General features: G+C 37.4%; 1 protein-coding gene across 4 annotated transcripts in view; it reads right to left on the bottom strand.

Annotated features, from left to right (window-relative positions):
• Positions 1-1,366: 1,366 nt before the first annotated feature.
• The window catches only part of TBK1 (TANK binding kinase 1), a 28,523-nt gene continuing 7,874 nt past the window's right edge, over positions 1,367-22,015 (bottom strand). For all 4 annotated transcript variants that reach the window (XM_040062432.2, XM_040062434.2, XM_058420320.1 and 1 more), the window contains exons 6-21: positions 21,497-21,657; positions 19,513-19,623; positions 17,662-17,841; positions 15,990-16,186; positions 14,717-14,775; positions 13,493-13,584; positions 12,965-13,066; positions 10,773-10,851; positions 9,804-9,925; positions 9,600-9,676; positions 8,672-8,711; positions 6,330-6,431; positions 6,144-6,240; positions 5,017-5,123; positions 4,626-4,697; positions 1,367-3,873 (exon numbers count right to left, since the gene is read on the bottom strand). In XM_040062432.2, coding sequence (XP_039918366.1) covers positions 3,822-3,873; positions 4,626-4,697; positions 5,017-5,123; positions 6,144-6,240; positions 6,330-6,431; positions 8,672-8,711; positions 9,600-9,676; positions 9,804-9,925; positions 10,773-10,851; positions 12,965-13,066; positions 13,493-13,584; positions 14,717-14,775; positions 15,990-16,186; positions 17,662-17,841; positions 19,513-19,623; positions 21,497-21,657 — 1,650 coding nt within the window. In that variant the 3' untranslated portion in view covers positions 1,367-3,821. The remainder of the gene's footprint in view (positions 3,874-4,625; positions 4,698-5,016; positions 5,124-6,143; positions 6,241-6,329; positions 6,432-8,671; positions 8,712-9,599; positions 9,677-9,803; positions 9,926-10,772; positions 10,852-12,964; positions 13,067-13,492; positions 13,585-14,716; positions 14,776-15,989; positions 16,187-17,661; positions 17,842-19,512; positions 19,624-21,496; positions 21,658-22,015) is intronic.

The raw sequence follows: 22,015 nt of genomic DNA, 5'->3' as shown, positions 1-22,015 counted from the left end.
TGCGGAGCGGGGCGCGCCGTCCGCCTCTGCCCGCCTCACGCACGCGGCACCCGCGGGCCAGGGGAGCGGGAGGCGGCGGGGGCGAAGGAGGCGCCGCACCGCCGCCGCGGCCTCCCGAGTCCTGGCGCCGGTCTGCCGGCCCCGCGCCCGGCAGGCGCGAACTCCGCATCTTTCGGCACAAACGCACTCCGGGATGCTGCAGCAGCCCCTGGCACGGCGGGAGCTGACCAGAGCTGGTGATGCGCTTCAGCGGGCTCCCATTAAAATGATATGCCCCAATTCCTTAAAGCAGCTACCGGGGGAAGTATTTCCCAGGGCTGGGTAGAACTGCCATAACCCACACCTGGATGGGGAGGCTGTGGCGGCCGGAGTAGTCAGAGCGTTCATTCAACGCTTGTGCGTGTCCAGGAGCACAACCAGATCTGAAGAACTGCGCCGTGCCCCTGTTTGCAGCCCGCCAGCAGCTCAACCTGCTGCTGCTGGCCTTACCTGCTCACAGGCAGCGAAGTTCTCCAAAAGATGTGCACTACAACTACTGCCACCTGAGCTGGTACCAGTGACAAAACAGCAAATTCTACTGAGGAAGACTACCCCTACCACTTTTTTTTTTTTTTTTTTTTTTTTTTTTTTGGGTGACAGATGAAAAAAAATAAAGCTGTTTAGGGCACAGAAAAATAGAAGGTCGTGAAGCCTTGCCAACGGCAGAATCAGTCACAAGAGCTCCTACCAGTTAACCTGTTCCTATAAACCTTCTTCAAATGGTATTGCTGTTCCCAGGACAATCTGTCCTGGCATTTATCTCTCTTTACCATTAGAAAGGTTTCTCCAAAGTTGGAGGCTGTTTTTGTTTGTTTGTTTGTTTTGTTTCACCTACAGTTTATATTAATAATCTATAACCCTTTCACCACACAGTAAATGCTGATCTTCTGGAAGAGCCTGTAGATTACCAAAGACTTTTACTTCCCCCTTCTCCCAATCCTCTCTTCTTTCAGCCAACAACCCTTCTTTTTTTTCCAGTTCCGCTCAGGACTATCCAGAACTGTTCTACAATCACCACTTCTACACTAATTGACTACATTAGAACTGAGTTCTACCAGTGGACAATTTCATACTGAGCAGAGACTAGGAATTTTACCACCATTAAAAGAACTAACATAGTTCAGAACACATGTCAACCAAGTAGTTAAAAAAAAAAAAAATAGAAGAATTAGTGGCTCTACCATATTGCCTATGCTAGTGATTCGTTTATGCAGGGCACATTTTCTGAACAGCTGGATAATGCAAACTGAGCTGCAATTTGCGACTTCATGTTTCAGGCTCTCTGTTGTGCTTACAAGAAAATAAACCTCGTAAGGAAATCCTGAAATTAACAGAAAATTAAATTATGAAAAAGCAGAAGTACACACTGTACAATAAGTGGTTGATGATGTATTTATGCCATTAAGCTGTTCACTCATGCATTTTCACAATTCATATGAAGACAGGTTTGTTCAAGTAACAGATAATTAATATATTCAGCTAACCCCCCCAAACCAGTAAACCAGCTTCAGGAAGAAGAACCATATATTACTTTCTATTACTTATTTTGGCAAATCAATAGCAAGATTCATAGCATCAGGACACTTAGTTTGAGCAAAGAGTTGATGGTACACTATGTTTTGACTAGAAAAATTATTTGCTTCATAATAATGTAATCAGAAGATTATGAACTGATTACTTCAAGTTCCTTAGCTACTGCTTTGTTACAATTACTTTAGAAAATGAAATTTTAACATGATTAAGATTACTGATGTACTCAGCAAGACTAAAGCCAGCAATGTTTAAAATGAACATAAAGTATAACAAAAAAAAAATCAAACATGTAGAAGAATGTTGCACATGTTTCAACATATTACTGCTATTAACTTTTTCAGACTGCTTCAGTATAAGGAAGTTGAAAATTATATATTCCACCTAGCATTTGATTTCTTTCAAGATAAGAACTTTGAAACAATGAAGTATTATAATGTTGGAAACAAAATACAGCATATGCACATCTAGATAGCCCAGTTCTTTTAACATTTATTCATGTTTTACTGATACTCAGTGAGACTGTGGATATCAATGAACAAATGTACAAGCAGGCATTAAAACATTCCAGTTAGACACAATTCCAGTATTTTAAAACTGTTAAGAATGCCAAGGAAAGATGTGTGACAAACTATTGCACTCTTTTTGCATAGCTAGATTTTTTGGGTGACAAAGACAGAAGCTGCTCACGTGAGTGTAAAAATGTTTGAATTCCCTTTTTTGATTCTCACCAAGAACATTGGAATGCAGGTCTTGGACAACCAAGGCAAGTGAATTTCCTTTCCTTTTAAAATTAAACACTCATTTATAAATTTATAAATTTCTCTCCAAATATTTTTTAAAAAGGAAACAAAAATGCTTTGTGTTCCGACCTGGACAGATAAGCAGGGAATAAGCATCACAAAACTACCAGATGCTATCACTGGTCGATGTTGCTTAGTTTACACCTAAATGTTCCACCAGCAATTATGGAAATTCTAAATATAGTTGGTCCAGCTCTTACAGGTGTAATGTAGCAATGAGAAGTGCTACTGGACATCATGAACATCCATGGCCAGGTTTCCACAAGGAAGGAATGAGTTCTGTAATAGTTGCATGCTCATCTGAAAGAAGTATGTACATCTGTAATATCCAAACAAAGGGATGTTTCCAGAATTTTTGTTTTCCTCTTCTCTTTCTCCTATGTATTTTGGAGCAGAATGTTTCACTCTGCACCTCAGCATCCCAATCATGTAGTACTGAAAGTAGTAACTATTGATGTTGGAAAATAAATATACAGTCTTACTAAATTTTCCTTCAGAGTTTGGTACCTCAGTTGTAAGGCAGCAGTGGGAGTGGTTCCTTTTCAAGATCTTGGCTGGTACCTTCTTTTCCACTATTCAGTTACTACTGAGGTGTGATACTACCCAGTCTAATGACTGCCCACAAATTCTTCTCATACCAAATTTTTAACCTTTTAAAAAATTATACCTGCAAATATTATTACGAAGAAGCTGTTTTAAGTACCCACTGTTGTGGTGAGCAACAAGATTTCATGGAAAGTCTGAAAATGCTGTACTCCAAAAAACAAATTTTTACATTCATTCTGACAAGCTGGAGTGCAAAACTTCCATATACTAAGCAGTCAAATGATTACAGACAACATGGCACCAAATACTTAGAGAACTTAAAAAAATATTGTGAATTTGCTTTCTCAATTAGAAGTGAACTAACAGTTTGGATGTGAAGGAAAGAGAAATGCATTTCTCTTCTGTCCTATCTGCACTCTTAGTCGCTATTCACACTCATTTAAAACATTCATCATGTTTCTGTGATGGCCAAAGTCATTCAGCTAGACTCCTACATAATAGTGGTTGTTGAAGGAAATCCAAAATACCCTTTACACAAGGGTGTTCTGGAGTACTGCAAGTCTTCTTGCAATGAAGACTTAACTGCATTCTGAAAAAAAAGGGCAATATTCAAAGTAGACAAATGTCAATTTCATCAACAATACTTTTCCCTTTAGGACTCCTCAGAGATCCTCCAAGGGGCTCAATTCCCTGCCAGAAGTTATTCTATCCTAAAAGTGACCAAGAAAAGATATAGACTTCTTTTGTATTTACATATTATACATATTTACATTTTCTTTAATATTACAGTTGTTGAAGGGAAAAAAAATCCTGGATACAGATTTATTATCTGCTTTTAACTGTCCTAACAGTATTTTTTTCCCTTTGAAAAAATTTACAAGTCCTCTTCAGGTCCTTTGGAAGCTAGATACAGTCCACATTCCGCAGGCCACCATCCATAGTCAAAGCACCAAATCTAAACAAAAAACCCAAAAAAGGTGGTTAACTACTTAACAGAATCAATCTTTAATTTATTTATGGGGTTTTCCTTTCCCTTGCCACATCCAACAGAGGCGTTTGTACCTAACTTTTGTATCTGCGAAGATGGAAGAGTGGAAGCTTTGCTGCAAGTATGGAATTGGGAGTGGGGAACAAAACAAAACTCATTCAGCTTGAAGCTAAACTACCCTCTACCAGCAATTTACCCTGGAACTTTCAGGAGATACTTATTTTTATATAACTTCTCATCTTCATAGGAAAAAAGTCAAAATCAGTCTGTATGTGATAATGACAATACCTTCTCAGGATTGTAAGAAACATGTTTGCCTCTTCACTTTATTTAAGCAATCTGAAATCTGCAAAATTACTAATTCAGATAGGTGAAATTCCACAGTTGTCAAAAATAACATCTAAAAGGGAGGAATTGAAAGACACCACTGCATTGCTGCAACAGTATTATGTTTAAATTCAGCATGGATCTGTCTGTGCAACTGGAGTTTTTATTAGCTAAACTTCAATGGCTGTGTCAGAATGATTTTACAGTAATGTTCCAAGGTTCTGAATAATTACTTTTTGTTGTTGTTGTTATACCTCATTTGAACAGCTCAAAATATATTTACAGTTAATGATATTATTGACTTGTTCCCTTAGTTTAAATTCTGGATCAATAAAATGTACCAATTAAGCCTGCCCCTAGTTTCAGCCCCAAAAGGGAAAACAATTGCTTGCCTTTCCAAAATGTGATTGTTTTCAGCCAGCTCTTTAACAACACCTTCCATTTCCTCCTTTAGTTTCTTCATCCTGTAGTAACCAGAAGCAAAAGAAAGATTAGAGTTTTTATTGGGATAGTTACCTGCTCTGACCACTCACCAGAGTTTTCAGCAACTTGCCATTACATACAAAATAAAGGACAGGTAAGTTGTTTATGGACAAAGAGACAGATGATACATTAGTGCTGTCTCCTGCTCACGTCCAAATCTGTGTGCTACACTATAGCAATGTAAAATTCTTCATCTTAATACAGCAATCATTGTCTTTTTTTTTTTTTTTTTTTTTCCCCCCCAATTTCTCTGTATAGCAAGCAGACAGTATTACATCAATCCCATTACAAAATTCTCACCCAAGAGTCATTTCTACTAATGTGTTTGAGCTTGGATAGACTGTATTCATTGTATGTTTCATCCCACTGGAAGCTGCAAACATTTTCTGTGGCAGGGCATCTTGTAACTGTAACAGATAAAAAAGGAAATCTAAGTTATAATAGAAGTTGTCATGTATATCTTGATGCCTCCCTTAAAATCCTTTCTTAAATTCTCTATTGCTGTACTAAGGTGGCTGATATGCTTCAAGATGAGATCATCACACCAAGTTTTGTATTGACATGACCTATAATTCCCTGGTTTGTTCCATCTTCTTATCTAATACTTTCATAATAACCTCTGGAAAGGAGAAATTATCTCTTTGTTATGTCTGTAGATATCCTAGGGCAACAGGATCCTAATCAATGGATTGGTGGTGCTACTAAAATACAAATAACAAGTAAAATGCTGCTGTCCACCACTCCTAAACTGATTTTACAATTAGCAAGGGCTTTTTGTTCAATTATCTTTCCTTTCTAAAAAATAATAATTTTACTACATGAAAATGGTCTTATTCTCTCAATCTTGAGCTAATTCTGCTAAGTTTGCACCCTGCAGAGTCACTGTCCAAATCATTAATTTAACATCCTTAAGTCAGTAGCCCAAAATATTGACTATGGAAGTAGCATTTTTATACTTCATAGGAGAATTAGGATAAACCTCTAGGTCCTCTGAAAATATTATGGTAACAGTTGCACAGAACATTTCTCAATGAACCCACATCCATTTGCACTGATTTTTTGAGGGGGAAATGCTAACATTACCAAAAAGATGCCAAATCCACAAACCACAAAATATCCAAACCCATAAACCCCACCAAAAGCCCCCACCCAAATAAAAAAAAAAACACTCCAAACCAAACTAGCCCCACCAAATTCCAAAATCATCACAATTCACAAAATCACATTATTCAATTCAAGAAATAACACCATTCTGTAGTCCACACTGACACAGCAATGAAACTACTGTAGACCACCTACTGCGCCCACAAAGGCCTTTAATACAACTGTATTCATGTAAGACTCACTATAAACAACACTATTGACATGAAAATATGCCAAGATCTTTTAACTATGCAAATGCTTCACATAATTTTGAAGCATTTTACCTCATTTATATAATCCTGGTATTTGGACACCTCTTCTTCAATACCAAAACACTGGTTGGTGAGAGCCAGTAATTGCTTCCTTGTGTGAAGCATTTTCCTAAAAGAAAAAGAGTTTTCTTTTAAGAGCTACTTATATAAAAGTGGAGCAGTGAACATTACCAAATATTAAATAAATCAACAGCTTGCCTTGTCCAGTCCGCAGCTTTGTCCAAAAATGTACCATACTTGCTGACACATTCATCTTTGAAAAGAGCTATGGCTTTTGTAGCATGCAAATACAGCTTCTGCCTGCAACACAGAAACAACCAAAACAATGTGATGCTGCTTTCAAAACCCCATTCCTCTAACTTCCTGAAATTTGCAGAAAGGCCTGTGGACTCAAAATCTGTGCAGCCACTTTTATTCAAGCTGTTGTAATGCGAAAGAAATCAACATTCTATAGGAACTGACAATTTATGTCTCAAAAATATTCCATAGCAGTGAGGAAAAATTATTTGAAGCACTTAGTTTGTACTTGTATTCATATTTATACATGAGTAAATGGTCAAATGTCTTCAAGTCACCTGGTATATTTAAGGATTCTAAATGGAAAGGACAAAAGTCCCAATTATTTCATATTTGCCTACTGCAGATACTTGGAACTTCCAGTGCAGATGAATACTCCTTTGCACTGAGTAACATACATGCACGAAAAAGAACAGGAGTTTTGTGTCAGCATAATTTTATGACAAGAGGAAAAAGAAACAAGCAGAAAAGGAAAAGAAAACAAAACCCAATTCTTGTTAGTGTGGCAGACAGTAGTCCCAGTGTAATTGCCTCGCCATGCTATGCATTGCACCACTAAGTGTAAGGGATACTGGAACACTACAGAGCAATACCTAGTCCTGGTATTTCATTAAGTCTTGCATAATGCATATTGATTAATTAAACTGTAGCTAGAGTGTAGCTGTCACCAGGAATGCATACCTATCATTCAACCGGAAAAGTAAAATTCAAACTGAGTGTGGTCCCTTATCTGCCTGGAGGTAAATATTACAAAGGCCGGCCTCTGCTGGTAAGAGCACAGAGTCCTTAACAAAAGCCACTGCCATTTCCCTGTGGGGTGAATCAAGCATAAAATAGATGGACTTAGGACCTCAAATCTGTACAGTCCCAGGGAGATACTTGTGGTAGAAAATATACCATTATTCAAACCATGAAAATGAAGCATACTTGTTTGAAGTTTATCATATACCAATGCAAGGTCATGGTTTTAGTAGTAAAAAACCCTTTCCTCTGTTTGGCAGTTATTCAGTTTATCTTTCACTATGGGAAAATTAAGTGGCAGGGTTGTGCCCTCTGCATGACAGCTTTCTATCTGTAACTGTCTGGGAAGCCACACTCGTGGAAATGGTGTCTAAATTCATGCAGCATTTAGCAAAGTCTAGGGAACCATGCAACTGAGCAGCCACAAGAATAACATTTTATTAACTTAAACATAAGCATTTAGCATCATTTGAGATAGACTGTTATAATGGTTTGGGTTGGAAGGGACCATAAAAATCACTTAGTTTCAACCCCCTTGTCGTAGACCACTGCCAGGGATGAGGCAGCTGCAACTTCTCTGGACAACCTGTTTCAATATCTCATTGTCTTCACAGAAAAGAACTTCTTCAATGTATTCAACCTAAATTTCCCCTCTCTCAGTTTGAAGCCATTACTCCTTGTCTTATCTCTGCAGTTCCTGATGAAGAGTCACTCTCTGGCTTCCTTGTAGGCCCCCCATTCAGCTACTGGATGGCTGCTAGGAAGCCTCCATGCAACCTTCTCTTCTCCAGCAAAGATATCCTTGCCCTGCTTCTGACCACCTGTCCAGAAAGGTGTAGGTTTCCCATTTGACTTGTGTCCTACCTCCCAGTCTCAGAGCATGTCCCAGATACTTCAGGGCAAATTAAATGGCATTAACTGTCTGTATATGAGGAACTGAATAAATCCTGATTCAAATACAGGAGTAGGGAATCAGTGGAGACTATGGGAGTTTAGAGATTCAAGTTACACACCGATGCTTAATATGGACACCTTGCATGAGTGACAATTTTAAAAAAACATGGAGAATGGCATTAAAATTAATTTTGCATGCTACATTTCCTGTAAGACTAGAATTTTATTCAGCTAGTTCATATTTTACTCATATGTAGAAAATTATCTCCACCTTCGCTGCAAAGGCATTTTGATCTTACTCAGGGCTTTTTCCTCCCGGAAAACAAGAGGGAAGAAGTGAACTTCCTATAAAACAGTTATGTCCAGATAACAAACAGGTATTTTGCATTTAGAAGGCCTATCAGTGAAAAAACTCTATAGCCAGAAAGCACCTCATTATCATAAACTAGTACCCCTACGTATTTAAGATATTTAGAAGAAACTTTTTACAAAGCAATCCTAAAGAGGTTATGATTTACAATAAAATTAACAGAACGGGTTATTGGCAAAAGCACCTGGAGAACCTGAAAGCCATCATAGTAGTTTCCAAAGGTAACTTCAAAACTTACTTGTCAAACTTGTGTATTTGTTCTTCATTATAAGGAAGCCCTAGGATCAGAGCAGGTAACAAACATTAACAATCTAACTCTTGTTAGTTGCATTCATGCAAAATTCTACTAAGTTCACCCATTTCCTACACAGTTTCCTTCTTTTTACAGGTCAAAGTGATCATATACTTTTTTCTTCCTCTCCAGTCTTGCAATTCAGATTTAGCTATTAACAGTGGTGTTTCAGTTATATGGGCTTTAGCGTAGTGTAAAATTTTGTGTTTTAATATCATGTGGTTTGTGCCCTTCCACCCTCCCCAGGGCGGTGGTTTAGCCTGGGTCATGTCCACCCATTGGGATGTCATTCTTCCCTGATATATGTCCCTTATTCCCAAATGTTCTCTATCAATTCTCCCTGGTACCCGCCCCTGCCTGGACTGTCCTTGGGAAACCCCCTATTATTTGAGGCTCCATTGGTCTGTTTACATAAATCTCCCCACTGGTTTGTGCTCTGTAAACTACATCTTGTGTCCCACCCCGGTCTTCTCCCTACTGGCCCCTTGATCCTAAACTCCACCCTGATTGTGTTCCTTAAAACCCATTGCCCAGCCTTTGTTCCTCATCCTCACACCCCTGCTCTGTGTTCGAGTTATGTAACGATTTATGTTGCTTTAAGAAACGACCCTCGGACATGTGATGCCCACTTCGCTCCTTTCTACACTGACCCTGCAGCGACTGCCTAGGACTTTTGGGACCCCAGGGTTGTGTGGCTCCTCCCTTATCACCAGGCACGAGATGACACGTATTACATGGTATTACACTAAGGACCTACAGACATATGCACTACGGCTAACTCTCCATACCTACCACTAATACCCTAGTCAAACTAAGATTCACCTGTCCTTTGCATTACATTTTATGTTAAAAGCAAATGAAATAAATTACTTACTTCGTTCTGCTTTGTCTTTTTTGAATTGATAGTAGATGTCTGTGATGGAAGACAGCAGTGCCTGCAGCCTTTCTGGACTAGAGTGACAAAAGGAAGAAAATGAGATGTTTTATACATAAACTCAAGTACCTATTAATGAGCTTTATGAACTACAACTTAATGCAGAATTCAATATATATTTGAACAGTAAGTACAGTTACTTACTTTCTGTCTTTTGGATGCATGCCTTCCTGATTTGCCCAGGTGTCAGCCAGTAAACCACCAGGAGAAAGTTTGGTTTTGATATCTTGCAGACTAGTTTCTATGGTGCCCTGAGAGCTGGAGAGCTGTATGAGAGAAAGAAGGTTCAATCTTATCACTAGGTGAAGTGAAAAATTACTTGATTATTACTTGAGCACATTAATCCTACAAACCCGTTTGTTTTGCTGATCTCCATTAAAGAAATACAATTATCTGCCTAGGCTTTGCTAGAAGCAGATAAAGCAAGGTATTATTAAAGAAAGAATTTGATGCTGGCATTTCTGTTAGTTAAAATTTATGTCAAAAATAACTTTCAACCTTTCATAAATCCTTTATTTACTTCTACCCTTATTCTTTTGGTTTATTAAGAATTCATATAATAACTATCCACATAATTCATACCTTCTTTTCTCTGCAGTTCATACAACCTTCAAAATAAAAATGCACTAATCATCTTTTGCTTTTAGAATGGAGAACTTTATATCTGCTCCCAGTGTATTAAGTTATTTTCAATTTTTCCTTACATGTCTGGAAACATGATGGACATTTCAGCAGATCACTCTGAAGTGTATTTGTGAATGTAACATTTTAGAAAGCCAAGAAAGTAGTCAATAATTCCTTAAGGAATGGAAAAAATGGAAAAGAAAAAATAGCAAAGCAAAATACATTTCAAAGTTGTAATTCTTGAGTACTTTATAAAATAGGAATGAATTTTCAGGAACTTATTTTCACTACACTGAGCCAATATAAAAGGATCTGCTCTGTTTTCAGAAAGATATTCACATTAGTATGGACATTTTAACAACTGGCAATCTAGAAACTACATTGAAAATTCAGAGTTGTTATTCACAGAAGCCTTTGTTATCGTGTATTTGGCTTTTTCTGTAGAAACACCATTTTCAGAATGACAGGGTGACTTTGCCAGGCACTTACGCGCAGGAGTTTTGTGTGTATCTCTGAAATTTCATCCACTTCTGATGCTTCCAAGTTGATCTGCATCAAATTCTCATATCTGACCAGCAAAAAAAAAGCAGTTTAAAAACCATAAACAAGTAGTGAACACACTCGAAGTATTTCTTCAATCCAGATCATAACAGTAACTGCCACTTCTTGTATATGAACTACAGTCTCTATCAAGCAACAACAATGAAACACAAATTTAAGTAGCCATTAACAATGGAAATATTTTAGATTTTAAAAAACATTCCTTGATTTTTTTCCTACATTAGAACTGTTAAAATAAAGTTTGAAACTTCCATTCCTGGATTCTCTATTCTAGTATTATTACTTGTGCTTGACAGGCAGTCAGGGGAAGAGTATTTCCTTGCAGTCAGGGGAAGAGTATTTCCTTTCATCAAGTAATTTTTAAAATCTTATCAAACTAAAGGTACTTAAAGCAGTCATTAACAAACTAATACTTCAGTGCATCAAAATGAGAAAACTTACTGGATTAAACATTTAAAGGCTGGGACAGTAGGACCATCTGTTCATACTGATACTTTCCATATGACCATAGCTCAAGTGCCAAATAAATTATTCAGGACAGTATTTTTCCTGTTGAGTCTCACGTACATTTTAATTTCAAAAACACCACCACCAGCAGCTCAACTGCTTTCAAAGAAGACATGCTTTGCTCAAGTTCAATGCTTTATTTACCTTTTCAAATAAAGACCGCATTGTCATGCTTTGAAGCACAGCCTTGAAAACGAAGGACAAACAAGAGGACACATCCTTCAGAAGACTTTTATGGAGTTAGTGAAGTCAAACAAACTAAAAATCCTGCCCTTGTGTAAGAGGCCAAAAGACCTCTTGTTTATGTGTTTATGCAAACACATAAAAAATTTCTGTTCGCACAAGAACTACTCCAGTTGGCAAATGAACATAATTTTTTTTTCAAAGTGCTGCTGAGATACTCTTGCACACACCAGAGTGTGCAAGCCAGAACTGACAGTGGTTTCTTCTGAGTAGCCTTCTTCTGGCAGAATGCAGGAAGAAACTATCTGAACCAAACACTGACTGAATAAGATCTAGTCCTGCCAACTAGTGCAAATGGGCTTGAAGAGGAGCTTGGGTTCCTGATGCAATGAATTGTATCTAGGCTGCAGAGGCATAGTGTTATCTTGCAAGTTACCAACTTCACTATTTCACTGTTGTTGTTCTGGGTTGTTTCTGAAGCCAATACAAACAGACACACCTGGGTTTTAAGGTAGGTTTGGCATACACACAGCAAATCTATTAAACTCTTGGATATCCACAATTACTGCATACAAAGTGTTCAATTTGCACAGACATAGCAGCTCCAACAGGTTTAAGTCTAATTCTTAAGTATCTGCATTTTCAGAGCAGCCTGGTGAGAAGTTCAGAGAATCCCATGACTAAGACAGCATTTGGGGAAGACTCCCAGTAGGATGAACAGGAAAACTACCCCCCATATGAGAATGCTACGAAGAGGGGCTATTTAAAGTTCCTATCACACTGCATAAGAATAACACCTTTCTGGGAAGGGAGCAATGAGGGCTGGCCCTGGTTGTTTGTTTGTTGTTTTTTGGTTTGTATTTTTTTTGTTTTGGTTTGAGTTTTTTTGTTTGTTTTTGTTTTGTTTTGTCTTTTTTTTTTTTTTTGGCAGCTGATCTATGTTATTAGAGCAGCTAATTAATATTATTGAAATATTAACTATATTTCAACATTAAAATTCCTTCCACACAAAAAATGCTACAGTCATAAAACTCTGTAAAGGGCAGTATTTGAAGTCAAATGTAACCAAATGCAGTGGCAAAAGCACTAATGAAAGCAAAGCGACTTGAATCTTTGTCCAAACTTTACTATAGCTGCTAGAGTCAATAACTACAAGTGAGCTGAGTCAGAGAAGAAAGGGGAAAAAGAACACACACAGTTACCACTAATTAGCAATTACCCGTTCTTACTAGGTTAAACAGCAAAATTAACACTAATTTCAGTGACATATATGACTAAATCTGTTTAAGTCAGTGCCATCAGAAAATCCATGCTGACTCAAATTCAATTGTTTTATGCAAAAACACTGCGAATAATTGTAACTTAAAATACTGTTGTCACTAAAAATGATAATGAAGAATGAATGTGTATGGTGTAGTGCTTCTACTCACATTTTCTCAGCTTTCTCAATGTTTCTGCTGCAGAAATCCAGCCTGATGACAATCTCTGCCTTTTTATGAACGATTTCATTGTAATCATCCTTGATTATTTCACTAAAAAAGTAAAGCATTAGTCTATAACGAAAATATTCAACTGCCATCCTACCAGCAATCAGTAATACAGTAATATACCTGCAGCAATAATTGCCAGGAGGAATTGTTTTCAGTTAGAGATGCACTAGCATAATCCTCATACAAAAATACCTTGTGCAAGCTGTTCAGTTGCAGCTGCATGTTACCAAAGGTTAGACTTATACACAGAAGAAAGTAAATTTGCAAACACCTTAACTTTTAGTATTAAAAAAAAAAAAGTTGTTTACTTAATGACGGGAAAAAGGGAGAAATTCAGCCTGTCCTCACTCAAGGGTAAACAAAACCTCCCAAGATATCAAGAGATGACAGAATTATGTATTGATAATCAAGGCCTATCTCAATTAAAAAAAAACCAAAAACCATAATGAAATACAATCAATTGCTTACATTAGCCATCTAATTCCTTTTCGCATCAGCTCCTGGTAAAGTAGCAAAGAACTGGCAATTCTACAGGCATAACACACAATACCTGTCACTGCCTGGAGGGGGAAAAAAACCAGCGTGAGTACTAATATGGCCTTCTCTTAACAATTGCTTCAAGACAATACATCACAACAAAGCAACACATTAACAAGAGAAAGCAACACAAAGATGGTAGTTTAAAATGTGTAACTTGGCCTAAGCTTTAGTCAGGCAACAACCAAACACCCATTATGAAGGCAGAGCTAAACATGGATTTTCCAGTTATGCTGAAGCACCTGTTAGGGATGAAAACAAATCTCACAAACATAAATGACACAACTTACTATTTCTGTCAAAGTCATTGTGTTTCTTCAATATTTTAGGAATCAAGCACATACATTACAAAGGAACTTGCAAAAACTGACGCTTTTTTTAATTCTAAGGCTAGAGACTCTCTGTTTACCCAATTCCACTTACAAGGTTGCTGTGTTATTCAAAATTGAGAACAAAGTTTCAGATATTATAGTTTACAATACTTTAAAGTTCAACTGATGTTTTTCTGTTTATTAATTTTCAAGATTACTGGTATTTGAAGGGACACACATTTTCAGGACTGCCATGTCTGAATAAAAGGCTCCTCAGCAGTCAGTATTTCACGTGTATAAGTGGTTGTCACAAAGTCAAGCACGGCTGTGCATACATTCAGTAGTTTAAGAAAAACAACTGAAAGAATGCAACATCCTTTACTTGTCTCCCACAGATTCTGAAAGTTTTTAAGAGGCAACAGAAATTCCACCCTTCTGCAGAGTCCTAGAGACTCCTCTCTATTGAGTAAGAGTTATTTTTCTAATGTTAAATTTTGCACCATTAGAAGTTATGAAGCTTCTCACTAACTTCAGGACTACACAGCGTCAGGCTCCTTTCCCCCCCAGCACTGAATTATACAGTAACAGAGCACTTTGAATTTAGAAGACTGGACTTCGGGTTTGGTTTAAAAAAAAAACAAACAAACCCAAACCATATTTTGTATACAAAGTAGGGCTTTAATATACTTTTAGATCCTCTGTTAATAAATATATTTCTACTAATAAAAATTCTCATTAACATACTAAATAGTTTTATTAACATTATTAATGTGAAAATTAAGCCACTTTCATTTCAGTATCATTATCCAAGACAGGTATATAATCTAAAATGGTAATTACTCACTTTAGCCATACTGGCATCCCCATCCAAATCATAACGTTGATGTACTTTAGGAAGTAAAACTGAAACATAAAACAAGTACCTGTATTTTATTATTTTCGAGAAGAGACTCCAAAAGTTCAGACTGTTTTCCCTCCTCACCCTGCAGACCACTTTTATGCCTTTGAACATCATGTGGTTCTCATGCGCACCTTTAAAACCAGCCTTTGTCTTAATTGTTTTAAATAACTCGGTATCTTCAGCAAATTGTCCTTCCTTTTCCAGACTCATTTCTGAACATGCTGCACAGCACAGGATTCATGCAGATCTCCACTTGCAATCTCTTTCCACTGAGAGAGCTAATTGTTTCTCTCTGTTCTTAGCACCATGTTTGCTCATGCAAGAGACCATTTACTTTTCATCACATGGCTGCTTATTTTCATTGAGGCTCTTAAGGGTAGCACTTCACCAAAGAGCTTTTCTAAACCTCAGGCAGCTCCTATCACCTGAACTCCCTTAGTTCTCACACTCACTGGCTCCTTCAGAAAGCTCTATGACACAACATAAAGGCCCTGTTGATCCTTCCACAAACAGCTCACCGACCCACACTCTTTAGCACCTCTGTACAAGTGCCAGCTGGCCAGAGCAGTCAGTATTTAGGCAATACAGACAAAAGCAACACTGACCTCTCAACTGCAGCCATGTCCTCCAGCCCATCATTTATAAAAAAAGGGCTCTGGCATAGGCCCCTCTAAAAGCCTCTCAATGATAAATGGAAATTCAAAACCTTTATTTATTTTTTCTTTTTCCATGTTATGGTATTACCTTATCTTCTGAGCAAATGTACATTGTAAAGGCCTCCTTTGTTAACTAAAAGGCGAACCACATTCACAACAAATTAAAAAAATACGTAAAACTTGACTTTCCACTTAGTGAATAATGGAACAAAAGAACCATTTTTTTCTTTGAGTTCTTTCTATAATGTTTCTTTCTACTTGTTTAAAGTGTCGTGCTTCAAAAACATTCGTAACTCCATAAGCACCACTACATCTTAGCACACAAACGTTCAGGTTCAAGGGACTTAGAACATTATAAGCACCTACTGTTTCTGTACAAATGTTCCGGATACTCTGCGGTTTTGAAATACATTGGACTGCATGCTTAGAACTTCAGATATTAACAAAAGAAAATTTGCAACACTATTTTTAAGAAATAACAGACATAAAACAATTACATTAAGTAACTCCAACTATTTACAAAAGACAGCTGTGAGAAAAGGGAAATTACTTTCGTATACCTTCTTCATAGATTAATCCAACAATGCTCACAGCCTCCCTGCTTACTACAAAGATAGGATTCTCCTCAGTTGTTCTGGGGAAGAGCTGTGCCAATCTGCCAGGCTCTAGTATTAAGCGCCGACCTTCATATATCAGTTCTTGATTCTGAGACGGTATTTTTGTCTGTTTGTAGACCAACTCATGAAATATAGCAGCTCTATAACACAAACAATATAATCGGCAGCAGTTAGACTCACTACAATAGCTCAACAATTCGGCTTTTGTATTATTTAAATAAAAATTGCTTTTATTTCTGATTAAGAACTGGGTTTACACATAAAGCACTTGACTTTTAAGTAAAAAAGAAGTAGCATGCTGCCTAAGACTCCAGGTTGCTGTGTTACAAAAATAAATGCTATTTCCTGCAAAATATCAAACTTCCTTTCTACCTCTGATTATCCGCCAAAGCACGTCTGTCTGAACAAAATTGCTCTGGTCTGAAAGTCAGTAAAACCAGGCAGCACCAGATGAAGGGAAGGAAGCATACTTAATTTTTCTAGGGCATACCCTTTTCTTCAAAGAAAATGGATGGTCTCTCCAAAAGAAAAGTCTGTTGTTTTACATGTCAAAAAATTAAATTCAGCCTGTAAGCTAACAGATAGCCAGTTTATTTGCTAAAACAGTAGTGACAAGGAAGAGCAAACAGTTTGGAATTTTATTTACAGTAATCAATAGATACAAGGATAAGAACTTATAATAACCACCATATCTCTTCCCCACAAGAAAACCCCACCACAAAAACCTACTACGGCAACAACAACCAAAAACCAAACCAAACTAGCAAAACCTCCCAGAAAGAAGAAAAACCTTCAGTACATTAACAGGAAGGACCGGTTTGTGTCCTGTGCGGCACTAGTACACTATTGCTTCTTAATACTACAGCTAGTTTATAAATAATCATACATGTAAATAATAATAAAAAATAGAAGCAAGATTTCTCTGCAAAAACAGTATTTGGGTTCTCTCAAAATAAAAGTGATAGAATAGAAAAGAAAAATTGAAGTGGACAGAACTGTATTTCCACATTTGATGAAATAACAGTATGCATCTGTGCATCAGAAATTAACACGTGCTCTGTATTACCTGTAATACAGCAGAGAAAAGGCATTTAGGTTTGTACATCTTACAGCTTTTAACATCAGCACTTCATGGTCATAAAGTGAACCTCATATAAATCAGGATCCTAAACTCTACCAATTACCACTACAGAACCCTTGTGAGAGTTTTCACATCAGAAACAATGTTTGCATTTTGTATGCTTGAGGACAAGATGAGCAAGAGACGAATACAGTCTCTAGAAAGCTACTTTGTAAATAAGGAACATATACAAATGTGCGATGAGTTGGCCTCTTGTGAAAACAGACATATTGTTTCAAGGATTAAGTCTGTGTTCTGTCACTAAAAAAGACTAAGTTTAAGATCAGTTGATTTGACCTTCAATGACTGTATTTTTATTTTTGGTTAACATGTTTCTATATGCACTGTGACTATGCAGGAGAATTGCACCCTTTCACTTCTTCAGATAAACTGCCAAGAAAAGGTTGCTGAATTGTAACACTGGTGACATGAGGTCACAGGGCTGTTAGCCTGAACAATAGCAAAGTAATGAAAATAGAGAGAGGGAACACTTACGTATTATAGCTGTGAATATAAACTTTGTGCAAGGTCATCTGCTGTAATGAAAAGATGTGGATTGTTATTCGGTGCAGTATGTCACTCGTCTCTGCAAAAAACTGGTCAAATCCCCAGCATTTTTCCTGGTCTGCTTCAAGAATATTCGCAAGGACAGGTGTGAGCAGTACTTGCAGACCCCTAGAGGATACCAGGAAGAGATGAGACAACTTGGTTCTCCTTGGAACATTTTACCTTGCAACCAATTGCAATAATTCATTTGACTTGTCTCACATATGCACACCTATTATCCCTTAAAGAATATGTCAGTGCCTTTTTTCCTACGCTGAGCAACAAAATGTTCAACGGCATTGTCCATTGTTTTTTCACTTTTATTTCATTAACACACGTACTTTAAATCTTTCAATTTTAGGCTTAACTATCAAGGCTTTTTTTTGTATTTGAGAAATCTCACTCACACTGCAAAAATGACATATATTTACTAAGTCTACATTGTAGAGCTGAGGCCACTTTCTACCACCCTAATAGCATTTTACCCAGTTCACCCCGCACGCCACAGTGTATCACTTTGAAAGAAGCTACCACCATTTAGGATTTGCTACTGGTGATGCTCGTGTGAGCACACTATGTTGCTTTCAATCAAAATCAGCTGGGTTAGCAAAGACTCATTATTTAAATTGTCAACACTAAAAATTTATCCTGATTGAGATGGGGTGAAGTAAGTACTCTGCACACGCAGCTTGAATGTTGCAAAAAAATCTGTGCTACCCACTGCCTTACAGTTGTTACTATTCTAGGAGAAAGGTCAACTTAAATTTCTTGCATTACTGTCCTGAGCATCTGAATGGTGAAGAACTTTATGGATCCCACTTGTGCATTACCATGAACAATTTCTCCGGAATTGTAACATTACGTACACATCAAGCCTGAATCCAGCAGCAGAACTGGTAACATCCCTGAAGCAACTGCAGTAGCTTGCAAGCACACTGCTGACGCCATTAGAGGTCATCAGATGCTGTGCTCAAACTCACTTTTAGTACTAAACTTGTAACACTAAATACTGTTTGAATGCTACTTAGAAGTATTACTGTGAACAGATGTTGAATGAGAAAAAATATGCTTCCTTTATAATTTCAAGCCGTTCAACTGCGTAATAAATTAAAAACCAGACTTTGACTCTACACCCCTTAAGGATGTACATATTTGGCTTTCAGAAAGTTTGCTTCTGCATTATCTTCATAGAACAATTCATATCCTACTTTACCATGAAAGATTAGTAACTTTAAAGTATGGAAGAAAAATGAGTAAATGAATTATGGGAGGTGTTTTCAAAGTCATACCAAAATTAGATCTTCCATGGCTCTTCCTACTGATTATGGACATATGAAGCAAAAATATGATGATAAAATTGAAAGGATACGAGTATGTGTTAAAATGTGCTGATGTGACCTTTTTCCTAGCAAAAAGTAAGCCTCTGAATTGTCTTTGCTTATCATTTCCTTCCTACTGCTAATCTTTATCACGTCTGAAGTTACATTCTTGCAAGAAATGAGGGCCATCAGAGTTATTGATTCTTCATTCCTGAGGGTGGAAAAAATGCAGAAATAATATTTCTTTTCAAACCACATCAGATGTGCTCATTTTTAAATTAGCAATCATAAAGCTATTTGGACAGACAGGAAGAAAAAAACCACTTGATAACCAAATATCAGATTGTACTGACATACGGAAGAGTTAAAAAAAAAACGCGTGTCAGATCTCTGCTCCAAAGATACAATCCAGAAAATAACTGGAAAAGTCCAATCAAGTGGCACTGAAGCATTTTCTGAACATTTGTAAGTTCAAACTTACTTTGAAAGGCTACAAGAAATAGGCATCTCCCAACTCCACTCGATAGGTCCATTTTCCGCTTTCTGTATTCCAGAAATAGCACCAGAAGGCTTTCCAGTGATTATTTTATACCTGCAATACATAACAAAATAATGGAAACTGCAACTACCACCTCTTATACATATATAGTTCTAGTAACTAATCCTCAAAGGGGCAGCAAAAATGCAAATTTAAGTGACAGGTTGGCCTAAATTTGTAGATGGTGCAATAACTACGAAGTTTCACTTACAAGCTGACAGAGCAGTGCTAAAAGAGTAAAGAACAAAAAACTATGCTGGAGAAGCAACTTTGTCTACCTCAGCCTCGGGGAAAAGTTCAGGATATTTCCAGCACACTGAAGGAAGCCAAAGGTTTTCACAAGAGTTAATTAATCAAAGTCAATTTAGTTCAATTTACACATTAACATGCTAGCTTCTAGCATCTTCCACAGCAACAGAAAACATTTAGCCACCACAAAGTGGCTTGGGCATAGAGAAGGAAGATCCAGAAATCTAGACACAATTTGGCATTATTTAACTTTGTATTGCACAGGCAAATATTTCTCAAATTTTTCACAACATAAATGAGGATCAACAAACGTTTTGCAACAGAATATATCAGTTATGCTTTCTCTTTCTGGAGAACAAGATACATACAAAACATCTCTGAACCAGCTACAACAAGAATTCTTATGGGAAAAAAAATCACAAGATGGACAATTTCTTCAACTAAGAAAACCGGACTCAGTTCTATATGGAGTACTAGAACAGAGATGTTACTGATGTGTTAGGGGTCCCAAGTACCACCTTGCTTTATTCCTAAAATGCAACATACAGAAAAACAAAATAGAACCAGACTAGGATGAAACATGAATTGAATACAATTGTCACACCATAGACAGATCTTCTGTTTTCCATTCAGGAGCCACCCCTGTTATCTTCAGCTGCAGTCCACAACTATACTACTCAAATGTCATTGGTAGTGCACACATTTCAAGACTGCTGAGTAAGACCATCATTTAAAGGACAACAAAAATTTGCAGCACTGAAACCCCATTTCAGAATACCCTATTTTTGCATGAGTATTCGAGTTACATTAACAGCACTGCAACAGACCAGCCTAGTGCCATGCTGAAAGAAAGACGTGTGGAAAAACATCAGTATTTTGGGGGAGCTCAATTCAGGTCTTTCTCAATTTAAATGCTTAATTCAGATCCTAAGGTGCCACACAGTAAAATTCTTGTTGAAGCAGAATGTTTCCACTGATCTTGGCTGGGATAGAGTTAAGTTCCTTAACAGCAGTGTATAGTGCCATATTTTGGATTTGTGACCAAAATGGTGTTAATAACACAGGCATGTTTAGCCCCTGCTGAGAAGCACTGCATCACGGCCACTTCTACTTTTCTACTGTCCCACCAGCAAGTAGGCTGGGGCCAGACAAGAATTTGGAAGGGGATAGAGGAGGACAGCTGACCCAAGGGATATTCCATACCATACCACATTGTTCAGCAACTGAAGCTAAGGAGGAAGTGGGGAAGAATTTGCCAGGATGGCATTTGGTCAGGGACTGACGGCCCATCAACTGGCTGCTCGTGAGCAACTGGGGATTTTTCTGCATTACTTGTTCTTCTTGGTTTTGTTTCCCTTTGGGTTTAAGAGGCAATGGCTGCTGTTTGTGGTGTTGTTTTTTGGTTTTTTTTAACTTATTAAATTGTCAAAAATTCAACCTGTAAGTTTTTTGCACTTTCACACTTAAAATTCTCTTCCCCATCCTACTACGGAGGAATGTGTGAAGAGCTGTGGGATGTTCAGCTGCCTACTGGGGCTGTACCACAATAAAAGAGTATTTTTCCTTAAATATTTTCACTCTTTTAAAGTTTACTACGTGTAGGACTCCTTGGTAAAAAAGTATTTCAAGGGCTGATTTAATTAGCCAACAGATAAAATTTTCCTTCTAAATTACCTACATCACTTCCTTGTTTCTACGAGGTCCTTCAAAAGGTCGGAAAGGCAAACTCCCTGTTGCAGCATGGTAAAAGGTCACTCCTATGCTCCACAGATCAACTGTTGCTCCGTACTTTTTCTGATGCTCTTTTCTCAAAACTGCTCGCTCATACATATCAGGATGCTGAAGAGAAAAAAAAGTTAGAATCGCTTTATGAAGCTTTATGAACAAAAAAGCCCAATCTATCTTTTCACAGCAAGGTAGTTTGTCAATCTAAACTTTCAGTTCTTTAAAAAAAATAAAAGCTTGCTTGTATCATAGAAGTTGCTTAAGCTATTCTGACAAACATCACTATATTCCTAGGTATGACTGTCACTTTTATTAAAAAGTTTGCAAAAAAATTTTTAAAATTCAGCTGAAGAGTGACTACTGGGATAAACGACCACTAAAAAGAGAAGAAATTCAGTATTCCTCCAGATGATTTTGAAACAACAGAAATCAAATGGAAAAAAGATCCACAGCAGGGGAGAGTGTCACTTAT

This window comes from Hirundo rustica, chromosome 4 (assembly GCF_015227805.2).
Source record: "Hirundo rustica isolate bHirRus1 chromosome 4, bHirRus1.pri.v3, whole genome shotgun sequence".
In the NCBI taxonomy this organism is placed as follows: domain Eukaryota; kingdom Metazoa; phylum Chordata; class Aves; order Passeriformes; family Hirundinidae; genus Hirundo; species Hirundo rustica.
The sequence above is the reverse complement of the archived record's forward strand: the minus strand, read 5'-3'. Positions and strand labels throughout refer to the sequence as shown.